Raw genomic sequence first — 18,519 nt, forward strand, 5'->3', positions numbered from 1 at the left:
AATAAGAATATCATCTCTATATACAACATTTCATTTGTAGCTCAAAATCAACAATAATAATCTAATCAATAATTTTAAAAGTAAGAGAATTTATGATAAATTGTGCTCTATGTAGCTCAAAGGATACATATTATTAATCATACTCGAACCACCTTCAGAAAGCAAGTTTTTACTAATTCTATAAGAATAAATAGAATCTTGACTTACATTGACCTATATTAATTTAAGAATAAATAGAATCTCAGCTTACATTGACCTATATTAATTATATGAAAAAATTGATTTAACCTTGTGGTGTTATGGTTTAGATCTCAAAGTGTCGTGTTGTGTCAATCCAATCTATAATCGGTTAGGTTTATGCGTGTTTCGTGCCGTGATTTACTTGACTCGCTAAAATTTCATGTCATGCTCGTGTCAGCCCAATATGCAAAATTATAAGCTCGACCCAAGCCCATTCATGCTCGTGCCGTACTCGTGCATTTATCGTATTTGGCACAATAGATCTTTGGTCCAGTCTATTAAACCATTGGGTCATTTAAAATTATTTTTTTAAACGGTTTTCAAATAAAGTGTAATTTAAATAAAAATATAATTTCATATTCTATTACTAAGCAAAAAAATAATAATAATAAACAAAAAACTTGATGCAATCATAAGTACTAATTTATTAACAAATTTCTTTATTTTATTTAAATTAATACTTAAAGAGGAGACAACTAACGATAACAAATTAATACGAACGAATATTATTTGTAACAATAATTTTTATATTTATTTAGAAATATGTAACAATTTCTAAAAATTATTAATAAAAAAAAGAAAAAAATTATAAAAATTTTCGTGCCTATCATCATGTTTGATGGGCGGCTTGGCCAATTTACATCTCTAGATCTCCCACTCCGGCCCGGGTCGATGGGATGAGATTGACTAATAATGCTTTTACTTTTCAGAGGTTCGATATTACGAGGTTGGAAAATTTTTGAAATCTTCTATTATATTGAAGTGTTTCTCTCTTCTTCTTTAAACTATAAATTTTTTGTTTTTTTTTTTCAAAAACTTTTTTTTAAAGTACATATACGCTTTTGATTTAATCGGGTTCCCTTGTGTTAAAGCCTCAACTACTTAATCCAAGTACAATGGCGCCACGGTGGTGTTGGTAACATGAACATGCCTACAAATCGGAAAAGCTTAACTATAAGAGCCAAGCAATAAACATGTACCCACTGAATGGAAGCCTAGAAATACTAAGAATACAAAAATCAACAATATCCCATCCTCGGAGCTTTCTTCTATAACAAGTAAAAAAAGCAAAAATTACTCAGCACCAACCAACATGAAAGTATTTGTATTCATCACTTAAAACACACAAGTTTGTGCGAGTCAAACTAAAACATTATATACAACAGTTTGTGACACTCTGTTTCTTACAGTCGAATCTGTTAGTCAACAACAACAAAACTTCTCTCCTCTACGAGGGCAAGTATCGAAGCAACAAGCAGATTCTATGAAAGGGTCAGATATATCACAAATGTATACCTTTTAAATCACAACTAGCACTTGCTAAAGGGGTAAAAAGGAATTTACCTTACATGTTCGAAAAATAAAAATAAGAATTGTTTTCATAAATGTCACTTGAAATATATACATTAATTTAAAGTGGGCTCTGGTTTTTTAAAATGAATCAAAACACTCTTTGATTTATAAAAAAACAGCTCAATATGATCATTTCGGCCCATTCCGTCTATAATACTAACAAATTTATTGACATGTCACATATTAAATATTACTTAAAAATATTAAGATATGACGTAACATATTAAAGTAATTAAGAGGTTGTTTGGTTAGGAGATTCGTAATTTGAATCATGGTTCATGGTTCGTTACAGTGTTTTCTCTCACAAAAAATACACGTAAATTAAAAATAATTCTAATCTTATGATTATAATACACGAACCAAACGTCTCCAAATATTAAGAAGTAACAAGACAAAAACTTATTTCAAATAGAAAAGAAAATCTTCGTTTCACTTAGAGCATGGATGAAAGATTGATACTGTCGAATCCGGTGTTGCATTAGTGATTAAAAGTGTCACGAAGAAGGAGGTGCTGGGTTTTAGTGCTCCTATTATTGCAGATATTTGCTCTCTCTCTCTCTCCTTATATGAATATCTCATGTGCCTAGATTGGCCAATTTTGTGGCCCATGAGATTGCAAAGTTTGGTCTCCTGTCAGGCTCATCCTATTGTTGGATTGATGAGATACCAAATTGGATTACTAATATTGTCTGTCCCCTTCACTGAAATCTCACGAGTTTCCTTTCAAAAAAAAAAAAACCTTAAGATCAAAAAAATGAAAAGGAAAACATCTCTCTCTCTTCCTCTTCTCTCTCACTGAACTTATTACGAAACCTCACCTTCTAGAGGTCGTCATCGGATTTGGTCGGGGCTGGCTGAATTGCGAGGTGGGTGGGAACAGTTCTTGAAGGTTGTGGGGTGGGTGGAGTTATGGGACTCGATTGAGAGCGGATATTGGAGGTGGATGGCAAGGTTGTTGGTGGAGAAACTCGGCGACAATTTCGAACTTGTGGTGCCGGAAGATGAAAGGGGCGGAGAAGGGCTAGTCACCGGAGGTTGGTGCTCAAGGGGCTGGTTTTCTCAGATCTTAGATCTCGGAAAGAAGTTTTTTATTTTGTTTTTAAATGACTTTTTTAATATTCAAAATTAGTTTTAGAAAATAATTTTAGTAGTTAATTCTTTTTTAGAGATTAATTCATATTGTTTTCAGATTAATTAAGTTTTAATATGATAATATAGTGCACATCATGAAATCTATTAATATAGACGGAATTGTACAGAAAAAGTATTTTGAATTATTTTTTAAAAATTATTAGATGTTTTAAACCATTTTAAAATACAGGATATTATAAAAATAATCTTAAAAATAAATTATTTATATACTTCAAGTTTTTTTTTTTTTTTCACTTACAATAGTTGGAATATAAACATTCAAATAAGCATAATTCTAGCACAAAATGAAAAGAAAAGAAAATGTATAATTTTTAGGGACGTTCTTAGTAGGTCGACTTACTAATAAAATTAATTTTTAATCGTACATTAACTTAAAAATGTATAAAAAATAAATAATTTATGATACGTTTAAATATAAAAAAATAATAATACTTTATTTTTTTAATCCTACTTAAAAAATTTTAAGCCTAGTTCATTTTACGAATTCGAGTTGAGATATGACATTTTTTAAAAATTTTTTACTGTAATAAAAAAAAATTAAATGTGACATTTTCTGATAACTTTTACTGTAAAAACCTAAAATTAAAAACTCAAATCGATGAAATGAACGAGTCTTTAAAAAACTATATAGTTCCAAACTTTATTTTAAAAAAAGAAAAAAAAAAAGAAAATATGTAGGGTCCACATAATATCAATTCTCATCAGCGGTGAGTGTTAATATCCAGTGCGCGCTAAGGACGCTTTCATCAACGATCTCACAAATCAAAACAACTTTAGAGCCCTTCGATGCATTGACCGAATAATCACGTGAGATCAGGTAGGACCAACACCTGGAACTCTTGCCGGATAACAAAGCTCCAATTCTCTCTCTCTCTCTCTCCCCTTCTGAAACCCTAGAGAGCCCGTGAAATCCTCTCTCCGTCTGACTTCTCTGGCTTTTCGACGACTGTGATTTTGATCAAGGTAATATTGTATTCCCTCATAGATCTAAATTCTCACGGGTACTTTTAGGTTCTATTCTTATTCGTAACGAGAGAGTACCAGATTGGTATTGCTGGATCATGGTTTTTTTTTTTTTTTTGCTATTGTAATCTTCGGATATACTTGCTTATGCATTTAGGCACGACTATATATTTGATTAATCGAGTTGATTTTAATTAGGAATTGTGGTTCTATTTGGTTAAAAATGGATATTTTCAAAAGTTAATTTCATTACCTGGCTGAGAGAAAATTGCATTACGAGGTTAACATTATGGAAATGCTTCAATTAGTTGAGCAGAAACGGTAAGGAAGAGAAATTGTGCGTTTATGTTGATTATCTCAATTCCGAAACCTCACGCCTTATTCATTTCACCAATTCAAGTTTTCAATTACACTTTTACTAGAGTTAAAAGCTCTAATAAAAAGACACGTCTTAACTTTATCTGATACAGTAAAAAACTCTCACATAAAGTCACATATAAGCTCGAATCGGCAAACTGAACGAGGCCTAAATGTTTTGCACTAAATTACTGGTGCGAGTGCCCAAAATATCTCTGGCTTTGTTAATGAAATTTTTGCTAGATACTGTATTCTTGTCCGTGGACTGGATATGTTTCTTACTTTTGGAAAGTAATAATAAGAGGAAACATCGCGAAAAGCCCCGGTTTCAAACTTGGGCTCACAAAGTGTGTTTGGGGAATTCGTGAATATAAAAAGATAATAGGAGGAAACGTAAATGTTCTTCGTCGAAGGGTTTGGTTTTGCTGTTCATTATTTTCATTTCAGCAGAGTAGCAGACTCAAGATTTCTTTATATATCCTCTGGAGCAGCAGGGTTATGTTCTGCCTGGTGTTCTCCCTTTTCATACGAGCATATGGAGTGATAGTTCAGTTAATTATCAGAACAAATTGCTTTGCTTGTTTGACCGTCTTGCAATTTTTGGCGGCTAGAGCGAACTCAGTAATAAATAAAACAAGAGAAAAATTAGGAATCCTATCGCCAACTTGGCTTTAATGTTTTCTTTTGTTGAGGAAAAAATAATAACTCATTAACTTGATGTAATAAGGATTGGAGTATTAATAATTTTCTTGTGTTTGCGGGTTATTTTCAAACCATTGTTCTATATGCTCTCTTTGCAGCTATAGTTGCAAGTATTGCAATTGGATAACTTTTCATGCTGGCAGTGTGAACTTCTTTCACCAATCTCCATCTAAATCTCCGGGACTGTGTAATGGATAAGGAATCTGCTGATTCCACAACTTCACCTCAAGTTACAGCTCCTGAGGTACAACCATCTGCTCCTACAGATTCTGTATCGGAGAGTTCTCCGCGCAATGCCCCATCTAAGTTAACATCATGGGCCAAGAGTTTGAAAATTCCTCAGCCATTGGTGGGAACCCAAGATGTTTCACCAACTGAAAATTCTGGGAAATCTACCTTTGTACGCTTTACAAGTGGGTTAGGATTCCGCTTATCTCCAAAAGCTCCTTCTCCAGCTGAGAGTTCAGATGGAATCTCAACAGAGACGCAACCTGGTTTTATTGGGACAATTACAAAAGGGTTAGTTGACTCTTCGAAAAGTGCAGTGAAGGCTGTGCAGGTTAAGGCTCGCCATGTTGTCTCTCAAAATAAAAGAAGGTACCAGGTGAGTTGCTAGTTTTCTTGTCTTCTTTTTTTTCTTTTTCTTTTTCTTGTTGTATTTATATTCACTTTAATCTAGTCAGAGGCCAAGAACTACGTTTGTGGTTTGTGTCTTGTAGAAATTGGTCCCATCTTTCCATTCTCCAGCTAGTTTTGTGCTTCTTCAGTTCTTCCAAATAAGTGTTTGGTTATTATCACATAATTCTTAAAGCAGATATCAAATGATATGTAACCTGTAATTCACTAGAAGACGTCTTTAATTTCTAAATGTTTATTTCTTACCCTAAAATCTATATTGTTTTCCCCCTTTATTGAATTAAAATCATAACTATGGCTTTCTTAGTATCCGACTTTAGCTTGTGGTGTACAGACATTTTCATTTATCCCTTGGTGTATTGTGATAAGAACTGAGTAATTTTTACAGACAGAAATGAATCAAGAAGAAAGAAGGTATGATCTTTATTGAATCACAAGAACGAATTACAAAGCAGTCCTTCGAGGTATTGCTAAACCTCCCTGCTTAGCCCAGGCCAAGACTTCCTCAACAAGACTCCAGTTCTTTCCTACCCTGGCACTTGCTCACTGTCTCTATTTATTCACTCCCCTTTTTCCCTTCCACCGACCCATCACTTATTCACACTATATACTTTCTAACTGCTAACAAACTAACAACTACTATATCCCCTCACCCATTTATTCTCTCCTGCCCTTCCTAACAAAAACCTGCCTAAGCAAAGGCTTAGTCTTATCATATTGTTTGCTGCATTTCATACTGGTAGATATGCTTCGTTTTATATGTATGACCTTTGACTGTTCAGGAAGGAGGATTTGATTTGGATATGACATATATCACCGAAAACATTATTGCTATGGGCTTCCCTGCTGGTGATATGAGCTCTGGATTTTTTGGCTATGTTGAGGTTAGCAAGAAACTTGCCTTCTCCATTTGAATTTTTTACCCATTGTTTTCATTGATAAAAATTTCTGATATGTGCTATGCAGGGTTTCTACAGAAACCACATGGAAGAAGTCATTAAGTTTTTTGAAACTCATCACAAGGTAAAGAAGCATTTTTTTTTTTATAGCTGATACATGTATTTACATCTGTGGCTAACATTTGGTTAGGAATTTTATGATTCATTTTTTATAATGTAATTTATGTAGTTCTTTGGTGCCAAAACTATCATGAAGTTTTGTTTCAGGTATTGGTATGTTGATAATTTTCTTTTCTTACATGCAGGACAAGTACAAAGTATACAATCTTTGTTCTGAGAGGCTATATGATGCATCATTGTTTGAAGGAAAGGTGGGTTATGATTTGTCATCAAATCACAGGTGGCTGATGATAAGTTTTGTTACTTTATACTTGTAAAATCAGGTATCTAAACTGCAATATGGGCTTATAGCTGAACTTGAAAAGAGAACGGATCTATCCTGTAAATAAGCAATCAAATTTTATCATATTGCTGCTTCAGATTATTGATTTCCTTCTCTCTCTCTCTCTCTCTCTCTCTCTCTCTTGAAATTTGACATTAAAGTATTGAAATTAGACGTTTGTTGTTTATTTTCTTGTCGATCTTTATTGAATTATTTTCTGTAGAGATGGTCAAGGAGTGGTAAAGTTAGGACAAATTAGACATGCACTCTCAGACTTAGCGGTTAATTTCTCTTCTGTCACCAACAATTAATCAGCAGAGAGTCGCTAATTTCCATATGAAATTAGAAAATTCATGGAACTTAATTATTTTTAAAGCTGAAGGAATTCCATATTGTAAAGTGGCTGTTTTAAAGTTGCAGAAATTGATGCCAATTAATTGTTTCTTTGAAAGGAAATTTTTTAACATTTTTACTCATGTATGTCGACGTTACGGGTAACGTTTGGCTATGAAAGTTAACACCTTTTTGCATAATGAATTTTCTTTCAGGTAGCTAGTTTCCCATTCGATGATCATAATTGTCCCCCAACTCGGCTGATAATATCATTTTGTCAAAGTGCCTATTCATGGTTGAAAGAAGATATTGAGAATGTTGTGGTGGTGCATTGTAAGGCGGGAATGGCAAGGACAGGGTTGATGATTTCTAGTCTTCTTCTCTATTTGAAGGTAAAGATTTTGGTTGTGGCGCCACAAAGGTGGTCGTGGATCCTGTGCTAAATCTTATTTTCATATCAGCTTTGTTGCTATAGTTTTCATTAGATGTTTCATGTTTGCAGTTCTTTCCAACTGCTGAGGAATCTATGGACTACTACAACCAGAAAAGATGTTTTGATGGAAAAGGGCTTATTCTTCCGAGTCAGATTGTTAGTATACTCTGCTATACGATAATTCTGAGGAATTGCATGTCCTTGTATATTTTTCAAGTTTCTTTCCTAACACTTATCTGATCACAAATTTCTGTCTTTTGGCCGTCTAGAGGTATGTCAAGTACTTCGAACGTGTTTTAACGTACTTCAATGGAGAAAATCCACCTCCACGCAGGTATACTTTTGACTTTATGGTTTCATCATAAACTATGTTTCGGGGTTCTTTCAGTTGGATACTGACATTAAATATTGTTATATTATTATTAGGTGCATGCTTAGGGGCTTTCGGCTTCATAGATGTCCTTATTGGATCAGGCCCTCTATTACAGTTTCTGATCATAATGGTACGTTGTGGCATCACTTGCACACTGCTGTGTCTGTCCCCCATTTTATTTGTTGCTGTCATGTTAAAGTCTGATCTCCATTTTGCATTAAATATTTTGCCATAAATCCCAAACGGTGAGCTGATACAGGGACCTGTGATGTATATGAAGCTGATGAAACAGATTTTTGCACTTGTATATCTTCACATAATTTGGAAGTTACGTAAATTTTTTTTTTTCCAACAGCCTTTTAGAGGTCCTAGCATAACGTTAGTTGTTCAAATTTTGACCGCCAGACAATTTATTTTCATGCCATTGTGCTTACAGTTTATTTATGCTATGGGTTTGCAAAATGTGTAGGTGTTCTCTTCTCTACAAAAAAGCATCCACGAACCAAAGATCTTTCGGTAGGTCTCATTGATGCTCTAAGAAATTATTTATTGATTTTGGAAAGGTCTCTTCGCCAATATTCCGTTGACTACTTTGTGGTTCTGAAGTATCCTTTTGTTATTGGGCACGTGTTTTACATTCACAGCCGGAAGATTATTGGTTTAGTGCTCCAAAGAAGGGGGTAATGGTTTTTGCTCTGCCTGGGGAACCGGGTCTAGCGGAGTTAAATGGGGACTTCAAAATCCACTTTCATGACCGTCAAGGAGATTTCTACTGGTACGTAATCCGGCCATTCCCCGACGAATGAATCTTTTGTTATGCTTCCTTGTTTGGTAACTGAAAATTTCATAATTTCTTACTTTTTTGTGCATTTGCAGCTGGTTAAACACAACAATGACAGAAAATAGAAAACTTTTAAGTACTGCTGATCTTGATGGCTTTGACAAGGTAATGAATGAATTCTTACCGTGAGATGCAATATCAAGATTATTGGTCTGCCTACGTGGAGAACATATGAAATATATTTTAAACGTTTTTGTCTCCCCATCAAAAAGATGCTTTTGGAGCTTGGGTCAACTACTATTTCAATTTTGAGTAGATTAAACTTACAAGTCAAATAGAAACAATTACCAAAAAAAAAAAAAAAAAATCTCTATGACATGAATCAAATGTTTGAGGTGTCTGTTTCAGTTTTAAACTTTATTGTTGTCTTTGCTTTCTTATTTCTTGTGTTTATCACTTAACACTTCATTTTCCCCGGCATTGAATCTCTCCAGAGGAAACTACCTTCCCCAGGATTTCAGGTTGAGGTTGTGCTTGTAGATTATAATGGCACTGTACCTAAGACGCCTAATGCCGAATCGACTACCAAGATATCAGATGAAGGCTCGCAATCTGCTCTTTCAACAGTTGAAGGAGCTCCCGCTGCTCTAAAGCCAACCAAAGACTCCGGGACTCAAGAAAAGGACGATGTGTTTTCAGACAGTGAGGCAGAGGATGGTTCTTCAAAGAGCCGGCGAGCAGAAGCTGCAGCTTCTGCAGTGGGCGAAAGAGTCATCCATACCACCTCAAGTTCTGAAACCAAGTCCAAGCCCGATGAGATTGCAGGTTTGACAAAAGCGACTGAACAGGTTTCTATTGGAAACACAGGGTCTGCCCAGGCGAGCACTATTGGTGAGCCAAAAAGTAATGTCGCTGCAAATGTCCCCAGTGCTGAGGTTCCCATTTCTGAAAGTGAGTTCAAGGCAATGGCCGCCGATGCCTCTGTTTTTTCATTTGGGGATGACGAAGACTATGAAAGCGACTAGATTTGCTGGGATCGGGAAATTCGTCTGTACATAAAATTGAATTGTGTTCATTCCATTCCTTTGTAACTCTGAAGGTTCTTGTTATTGGATCCGGTTAAAGCGAAGATCACTAGAAGGTGCAAAAATAAGTCTAGCTGAATTTATGACTGGATTTCGTGGAATTTGTTTTATTGATTCCAAGAAAAAAGAAGTAAAGAAGAAACCCTGTATTTTATGTCTAGTGTTTTTCTGGTGTAATTACTGTCAATCATGCATATGAACTGCGTTGTTTTCTGTTCAATACGCCTTTTACCTTTCCAACGCGTCTGCGTTGGCTTTGTCGCTATTACGACCACTTCCGATCATTACTTTCGTGGCCAAAAATATTTAGGTCTTTGTTTATTTTATCGATTTGAGTTTTTTATTTTAGATTTTTACAGTTAAAAACTCTCAGAAAATGTCATTTTTAATTTTTTCTACTATAATTAAAAGTTTTTAAAAAATATCACATCTCAATTCAAATTGAAAATTTAAATTCGTAAAACGAAGGATACTTTAATTTATTCTCTTAAGGGTCTAACAATAACAAATCGAGTACAAAATAAGTGCAGAATGATTTTAGCTTCATGGTTTTAAGAAAATATTCAATTTCGGCAAAAACATGGAAAATTTACAACGTTGCCAATTTAGAACTGCTTGCTCGCGTTTTGGAATTTTTAATGTTAAACCAATTAAACAATGTTGTTAGTCTTCATATTTTCAATGAAATTTATCCAATGGGAATAATGTTGTTTTTCCAAATAAAACCTGAGCGGACAGTTCGTGGCACTCATCTTCCATAAGCCTCGTATTTCTTCCAAGTCAATGTCAAACTATTTGGAGGTTCACTGGTTCAGTCATTTAAAGGATTACGTGAAGATATATTGGCATTTTTATGGAGATTTGGAGATAACAATTAACTACTGATTCATTTAATTAATATACTTTTATTTATTTATTTTGTGGTTGTTGAAACGAAAGTACCCTTAAAAAAACGGATAAAATCACTTTGTTAATTTATATTACAGCGAAACATGCTCTTAGTGTCTTATATTTTTTATAATATTAAAGCAATACCTCGATGATTTTATAAACTTTTGTTTGATACTCTAAAGCTGATTTTTAAAACATGTAAAGTCTGAACTACCCTTCTTGTAAATTAAATAAAAATTAATATTTAAAAAAATAAAATTTTTTAAAACATTAAAATATTTAAAAGAAAACAACAAAATAAAAAATTCACGATTTTTTTTTAAATTTATTAGTTTTTGATAATTAAGTAAAAAGATACTAAAGTCATTTTACGTCTTAAAAATTAATTTTAAAATATTAAAAAGACATTTTTAAAAACGTCCAATTATTATTTTTATATTATAAAAAACATAAGACACTTCTAACACGGAAAGAATACAATGTAAGTACTCGATTTGGTCCTTTTCCAATTAGACTGGGTCAACGTAATGTCATATGCGGTCGCATAAATGTAAACTCGTGATTCCTAAGTTGAATTAAATCGAAAGGGCAGAGTAATTTCCCTTTTTCTTTAAAAAAAAAAAAAAAAAAAAAAACCAGTAATAATGGTCTCCCTAATTCAAACTAGCACAAAGATTGCAGGAAAGTGGAAACTGAGGGAATCGCATACAACAAATTCAACAGTGCTTTTCTCTTTTTTTTTTAATGGAAAATTATTTTTTATTAATTTTATAAACGCCCTCTAAACTGTATATCCTAACGCAACATCTCCTCAAACTTAAGAAAATAATTCATTTTACCTCAAATTATATAAAATGACACTTATCATAGTTTTATGAATATCCCCAAGCTATTCATTTTAAGGGACTTTATCAAATTATATTATGAGGTGTTTTGAATGATTTTATATAATTCATTTTACCTCATAAATTATATAAGGTGACACTTATTATAGTTTTATGAATATCCTCAAGCTATTCATTTTAAAGGACTTTATTAAATTATATTATGAGGTGTTTTGAATGATTTTATATAATTCAAAAAATGAAATAAACCCCTCAAAATTCTAGTGGGAGTGTATAATTCAACAACACTCATTAATCATTTTTTTTTTTAAAGTGGAACCTCATAGTATTCAGGCTTATATCATATGCGTTATTTAACACAAATAATATAGAACTGTGACTAATAGTTTTATGAAAGCACGTATATATATAATGAAAAGCTCTTATGTTAAAACGTTAAAAACTCCCTTAAAGGTCCCTTAAAAAAATAAAATGTGCGTTTAAAATTAATTTTAAAATGATTTTATTTTTCATAAAAAGTAAAAATAAAATTGTGTCGATAATTATTTTGAGACCGGTTACGAAATTACGTTTGATTAATTATTTAAAAAATTATTTTGAGTATAATAAAAAAATAAAATCGTGTTTATTAATTAATATATTATAATATTATTGATTAGCATTAAAAAATAAAAATAAAAAAGTAAAAATAACTTTCAACCGTTTTTTAATTTATTTATAAAAATTATTCTCATTATTTTCGTTTTTATTTTTAAAATATTTATTAAATAAACATTATTTTGTTTTTATTTTTTATTTTTTATTTTTCAGAATACGTAAAATTATTTTTAAAAACGATTCTAAACACACACGACCTCTTCTAGTGCACCCCTTTTAAAGACTACCGATAGGACACGAAAATAGCAACCGTTCGATTAAAACGCTTTGGTTGGATTTGAATGATGCACACGTAATATCATTTTCAGTGTATGCGAGGAATTCGGATAGATGTTGACGCACGTACCAGCTTTTTGTAGGCCCCACTTTTACTTTTCTCTCTCTTTTTTTTTTTTATTTACTTTCACACCGTTTATTCTCGCATCTCCTTTCTTCCCTTCCCTGATCTCCACTTTTTTGCTTGAATTCTTCCCTATTCTCCATTGCCGAAGAAAACTTGCGTTTCTTCTCCGCTCACCCATTATTGAGGCTTGAAAAGTAATTAGAAAAATTAAATTCAATAAATGATTGATAAAGAATCACTTTGAGAAATTAACTAAGACCCATAATTTTTTTTATCCCAGCCAAAAAAAAAAGGCAAGACCATTAGGATTGCTCATTGGATTTCCAGATTTGCTAATAGAGATTGCTCATTGTCTTGCCCATTAGATTTTGGAGTTGCCGATTCACAATATATATATATATATATATATTATATCTTTGTTGTCTTGCCGGCGATGACATCGTGATGGACGCCGATGGAACTCCATCAATCTCTAGGCAAGGAAAAGCTGATTTTTGGGTTGCGGTTCCATCCCTAGCAGTCTAAAACCGAGAGATGCCTGTTTTTTACGATAAATTTTTTTTAAAAATAGTTACTTTATTTTTTTATTATAATAAAAAATTTTAAATAAAATCACATCTTAATTTAAATTAAATTAAAAAACACTCAATAAAAATAAAGTCAAACTTGTGTTTAACTTGAACCACCGGTAGTCTAGAAAAGGGGTGCACCAGAAAATGACCTAAAAATAAAATCTTTTTTTTAAAGAAAAAAAAGAGTATTTTTGGTTTTTTACTTTATTAATAATCTCATTTTTTAATTTTTAAATTTATTTAAAATTATATTAAATTAAATAAATATATAAAATAGTTAAATTTTAATAAAATGAAAAAAAGAGTCAATTTCGTCATTAAGGAAAATGAAGGACCGTTCACTTTATTGATTCGAATTTATAATTTGAGTTAAGATGTGATTTTATATGAGAATTTTTTATTATAATAAAAAAATTAGATATTACTATTTCTAAAAATTTTTAACTGTAATAAAACTTAAATTTTAAATTCGATGAACGAAAATATATACGCGTAACACGGTTAACAGCGCATATATATATATATATATTCTAGTCTTTTTTTTTTGGGCACACAAAAAAGCACAAAGCCTTTTAACGCGAAACAAAAAAAAAAAAAGTCAATCCTTAGCATAGACTTGTACAATTGTGATTTTCTTCTCCAATGTCGGTTTCTGGTATCCAAGGATTCCTTCTTGAGGTCACTGGTATACTATTCATCCTCTTCTCCTCTTTCTTTAATTTCATCAAATTCCTCGCAAAACCTTTCTTCTTCCTTTTCAAACTTCTATCCTCTCTCTGCTTCTCTATTTCCTTTAATTTCTTTTTTTTTCGTTTTTAGTTGTCGCGTGTAACAAGTTGAAGGACACAGAATGGTTCTCACGCCAGGATCCGTACGTTTGTCTTGAATACGCCAGCACCAAATTTCGTACAAGAACATGCACTGGTTTCTCTCCATTTCTTGGCCTTAATCTTTTTTTTTTTTTTTTTGCTCTACAATAGATATCTATTTGGTCAGATCTGAAATTGTGTTTATTTTACTTCTTTTATTGAGAAATTTTGGATATACTTGAAAAGTATTTATACCCAAGTTGAGAAATTTGATTGGTATTGTATGCAGATGGTGGTAGAAACCCCACATTCCAAGAGAAGTTCGTGTTCACACTGATTGAGGGCCTTAGGGAGTTGAATGTTGTAGTTTGGAACAGGAATACAATCACTAACGATGACTTCATTGGGAGTGGAAAGTAATAAAATTTCAACCTTTTGGCTTTTTTTTTTTTTTTTTTGGGGATGATTCTTTTATTGCAATTTTTTCAGACACCCTTTTGGGAATTTTTTTTTTCAATTATCAAGTTTTGCTGTATTTAATTTGTGTTGTATTTATGTTTCAGGGTTCAACTTTATAAGGTTCTTTCACAGGGTTATGATGATAGTCCTTGGACGCTTCAGACTAAAACTGGCAGGTAATTACAGTTAATTCAAACTGTTCAAATACCGTAGAGAAAATATTCTTGAGGTAATTAGTGTGTCCTGAACTTTTTGGGTGTGCAATGCTTTTTTTTTTTGGGGGGGGGGGGGGGGGGGGGACGGAGAAAAGCTACAAAACTTCATTAAGACAGAAAGAATGATTAAGTACAAAGCAAGAAGGATAGGAAGTCCTGGATAAGAAGATCAAAAAAATACCCAGTTCTTTTTTTGGTGCTAAAAGTTTAATCCCTGCTCTTGTTTACTTCCCGATTTTATGTTTCTAGTTCCCTTTTTTGGCTGAAAAGTAATGTTTCTAGTTCTCTCACTTGGATATAAGTTACTGTTTCAAGAGGATATTGACAAGTAGATTACTTTTACCACGTGTATAATATAAGTTCTTCTCCATGCCACATGGAATCCTGCTTACTTTTAGAGCTTGTTTGTTTGCACCTAAACTCAAAAAAAGTTTGAACTCAATTTACAATTTTATTTAAGTTCATGTTCTTTTGTAGAATTTGACTTTGAACTTGAGTTTTAACTTGAATTTTAACTTGAGTTCGGGGTTAAAATCTAAGTTCAAGTTTTCCCTTCAACTCAAGTTCTTAAACTCAAACTCAAGTTAATGAACATTATTTTTTCTATGTTTAAAAACGCTATAACTTTTTCGTTTTAATTCCGATTGAGATGATTATTTTTTTTATGCGTTCACAACGAAGAGACGAATAAAACTCCACCCATATATCATATTAATATTTTCCATCATCATTGAGTTTTTATTAAAATACTATTTAAATACAAACTCAAGTTTTGACCTACCTAAACACAAACTAAAAAAGATTCTCATCTCAAACTATAACTCAAATGTACACAACTAAATACAAACTCAAGTTACAACTTCAACCCAAGTTATAACTCAAATTCAACTCAAGATCTACACTCAAATTACCATAACTCAAAAATGCAACGGAACAAGCCCTTACTTTCACAAAAGTTTATATACATCTTAGTGTTGTACTATTGCAATTGACTTTGCAAGAGTGGATTTCTTTTAACTTTGTAATAGTGAGATTTAAAGCAATCCAAGTTTATTTAGAGATGATTGCATTGGTAAGCTTCATTCACCATCTCTCCTCAATTTAAGAAAAAGAAAAGAAAGATAAAGTGCACACCTTAAAGGGTCAGAGTGAAAAACCATGATGACCCACACACATGGCACAATGAAGGCCCCTCTTCTATTATGGCCATGTACCAATGAGCTTCTAATCACGTATTATTGCCGAAAATGTTAAGGAGGTGATTTTCCATTGTTCTTTAGCCAAGTTTAGTTATTTTTGCTTTCCTTGGTTGAATTTTAAATGGAAGGTCGTGTTCTGTGGTTGGTAATAGGGAAAGAAAATAGGAAGAAAATAAAGGTATTTACTCTAGGTAAGGAAAAGAGAGAGGAAGGGGAGGACCTTTTTCTTATTGTGTTTGGTATGGGTTCCCTTATCTATTTCCTTCATATCGAGAAAGATTAAAATTGGGCTCTTTGAAGGATTTTAAATACATCATCCAATCCATTCCCTTCTCTTTTATCTCCTACCAAACAACCATGGGTCCCAAAATCCTTTCACCAATCCGCTCACCCTTATCCCTCTTTCGACTTCTCCTCATGTTAAACAAGCTCTTGGGATGTGTTTGGTTGGAGGGAAAGAAAATAAAGAGGAAAGAAAGTTAAATATATTTAGAACCTAAGTGACGCAAATAGAGAGAAGGGGGATGACCTTTCTTTTATTGTCTTTGGTATGGATTTATTCTTCTAATCCCTCCATATTGGGAGAGATTAATATGAGGTGCTTTGAAGGACTTGAAACGCAACACAAAATTCATTCCCTCCTCTTTTTCCTACCAAACAACATCTTAATGTGTATCTTTGGCATTCACCAATCAAAATCAAAATCCCTTTGTTCCCTATAGAGGGGACCTTTATATGTGGATCGTTTCTGTCGAAGGACTGGATGTTGCTTTAGGTTTTTCAATTCTTTGAGAATGCTGGGAATTGGGATTATATACTTTCCTTTAGGCCTTATGTTGGGTAAGATGTTTTTAGACTGGTTTTGATTTAGACTTCTTTCCTTGTAGATATGCTGGAGAAGTACGACTCATATTGCATTATCCCAATGCCAATGTAAGCTATATCTTTACGAGTGCTATATAGTTATTATTTACTAAAGTTGGCCCCTATAAATTTTAATCTGAATTACTATGTTCTTGCTACAGAAATCCGCAAAAAGCCATGCTCCATCAGCGCCACCGTATGTAACACCACCGTATGTAACACCACCTGCACCACAAACCTCCTTGTACTCTACGCCTCCACCAGTCTCTACAGCTCCTTACCCGCAACACACAGGCTACCCAGCTCCATCTCCGTATCCTTCGTACCCATCTAATTCAGGAGGGTATCCACCATCTTCATACCCTCCTCCCCAGCCAGCTGCCTATCCTCCCCCACCATATCCGCCTACGTCAGCTTATCCTGCATCTCCGTATCCGCCTCCTCCGCAAGCCTCTCCTTATTATCCTCCAGGTAATTTGCTTTCCATCACATATTCATTGTTGCAATTATGTTATCTCTAGCCAGTTACTTATACCATGTCTTTACTTTGCTCTGTTGAATTAGGTCCTTTTCCTGGACTCTATCCTCCACCGCCATACTGAGATACATCCTGGTCGTGTCCAAGCTTATCAAGTGATAATAGATAATTTCCAAGGTTAGCCAAATCATGTATAGGATTTTTGGCAAACGAGGATAGTTGTGCAACATGCTAAGTTCTTGACATTTAACTGTTGATAGATTCTGTTTGAAGGAGTTCTTCCTCCGCAAGCCTGTTATTTTTATTGTTCTTTCCTTTCTCCTTTTGAGGATAGATAATATTTTATATAGCTTTTTTTCCTTTTTTCTTTTTAATTCCTATGTTCTAAGCGTATCATAATACTTTTGTCGCATCTTAATCCATCATTCTGACTTGGTTTTGTAATGTTTGAAATGTAAAGAAATGGATTGCTTGAAATGTCAATACTGGTTTTGGCTTCACTCTGAAAACGTCAGAACTCAAACCTGGTACACAAGAATTTGCATTTATATGATGATGTTTCATGTGGGCTTCTGATTTTTTTTCTTTTTGCTGTTATTTTGCCGAGGCATTGCTTGATTACTATGCAATAGTAAATTTCTGCAACGTTAAAAGCTATGATGGATTTCACATGGGAATAGTCGCATCAAACTTGGACCATAATTTGGATTTGATACCTGTGCAGTAATTATTCTCATGTCTTGGAATCTATCCTGCACAGTTATATATATCTCTGGAATATTATGGAAAATAAAATCGAGGAAAATAGGTACTATTAACTTTTTACGTGTACCAGTAAGGACAATATTTTGTTCATTTTAGACTTTAAGACAAGTGAATCTGCATATAAATATGGTCTCTGCATCGGAGTATCTTGTCATTTCATGAGTGCCACAATCTTTTCAACAAAGGTACATGCGGAATTTTTTGCTTTTTCTTATGGTAAGCTAATAATAATGGCCTGCAGAAGATTGTAGATCTATTCTCTCTCCACTGCATCATGAACAAGTGACACCAAACTAAAGTCTCGTTGGTTCACTTCGCGTATTTAAATTTTTAATTTAAATTGAGATGTGATATTTTTTAAGAGTTTTTAATAAAATAAATCTCATTCAGTTCGTTGATTTGAATTTTTAATTCGAGTTAAGATGTAATTTTATGTGAGAGCTTTTAACTGTAATAAAAAATTAGATATGACTTTTTGTAAGAGCTTTTAATTGTAGTAAAATTGTAATTGAAAACTCGAATCGGTAAAATGAACGTGGCTTATCTTTAACCATCTCTCTTGGCCTGAGATAGCAAAGTAACTGTAACAAAAAAAATTAAATGTGATATTTAATTGTAAAAATTAAAAACAGAAAACTTGAATCGGTGAAATGAACAAGATTTAAGTCTTTAA

At 33.0% G+C, this 18,519-nt stretch overlaps 2 protein-coding genes across 3 annotated transcripts; both read left to right on the top strand.

The window, feature by feature from the left end:
- The first annotated feature begins 3,439 nt into the window (after positions 1–3,439).
- Positions 3,440–10,042, top strand: LOC21410065 (phosphatidylinositol 3,4,5-trisphosphate 3-phosphatase and protein-tyrosine-phosphatase PTEN2A). 2 transcript variants are annotated; one of them, XM_024173206.1, is made up of 13 exons: positions 3,440–3,708; positions 4,866–5,371; positions 6,186–6,287; positions 6,370–6,426; positions 6,608–6,673; positions 7,293–7,469; positions 7,580–7,666; positions 7,780–7,844; positions 7,937–8,013; positions 8,353–8,399; positions 8,528–8,658; positions 8,760–8,829; positions 9,159–10,042. In XM_024173206.1, exons 2-13 carry the CDS (start codon positions 4,958–4,960, stop codon positions 9,687–9,689), a joined length of 1,824 nt encoding a protein of 607 aa, XP_024028974.1. In that variant the 5' UTR covers positions 3,440–3,708; positions 4,866–4,957; the 3' UTR covers positions 9,690–10,042. The 2 variants fall into 2 exon arrangements, with proteins under 2 accessions (XP_024028974.1, XP_010107860.1); XM_010109558.2 differs by having other exon boundaries at positions 4,911–5,371.
- Positions 10,043–13,614: 3,572 nt separating this feature from the next.
- Positions 13,615–17,627, top strand: LOC21410066 (C2 domain-containing protein At1g63220). Its single transcript, XM_010109559.2, has 7 exons — positions 13,615–13,742; positions 13,877–13,981; positions 14,156–14,282; positions 14,430–14,501; positions 16,627–16,672; positions 16,765–17,074; positions 17,168–17,627. Exons 1-7 carry the CDS (start codon positions 13,700–13,702, stop codon positions 17,203–17,205), a joined length of 741 nt encoding a protein of 246 aa, XP_010107861.1. The 5' UTR covers positions 13,615–13,699; the 3' UTR covers positions 17,206–17,627.
- The last annotated feature ends 892 nt before the right edge of the window (positions 17,628–18,519 follow it).

This window comes from Morus notabilis, unplaced genomic scaffold, assembly GCF_000414095.1.
Source record: "Morus notabilis unplaced genomic scaffold, ASM41409v2 Scaffold45, whole genome shotgun sequence".
Taxonomy (NCBI): domain Eukaryota; kingdom Viridiplantae; phylum Streptophyta; class Magnoliopsida; order Rosales; family Moraceae; genus Morus; species Morus notabilis.

Excerpts from the sequence above, each read along its gene's own strand:
- LOC21410066 (XM_010109559.2), top strand. The coding sequence starts at position 13,700 with ATGTCGGTTTCTGGTATCCAAGGATTCCTTCTTGAGGTCACTG. Across the intron at positions 14,283-14,429 it reads GACTTCATTGGGAGTGGAAA|GGTTCAACTTTATAAGGTTC; the intron begins GTAATAAAATTT and ends TTTATGTTTCAG. Across the intron at positions 14,502-16,626 it reads CTTCAGACTAAAACTGGCAG|ATATGCTGGAGAAGTACGAC; the intron begins GTAATTACAGTT and ends CTTTCCTTGTAG.
- LOC21410065 (XM_024173206.1), top strand. The coding sequence starts at position 4,958 with ATGGATAAGGAATCTGCTGATTCCACAACTTCACCTCAAGTTACAGCT. Across the intron at positions 8,400-8,527 it reads CACGAACCAAAGATCTTTCG|CCGGAAGATTATTGGTTTAG; the intron begins GTAGGTCTCATT and ends TTACATTCACAG. Across the intron at positions 8,830-9,158 it reads ATCTTGATGGCTTTGACAAG|AGGAAACTACCTTCCCCAGG; the intron begins GTAATGAATGAA and ends GAATCTCTCCAG.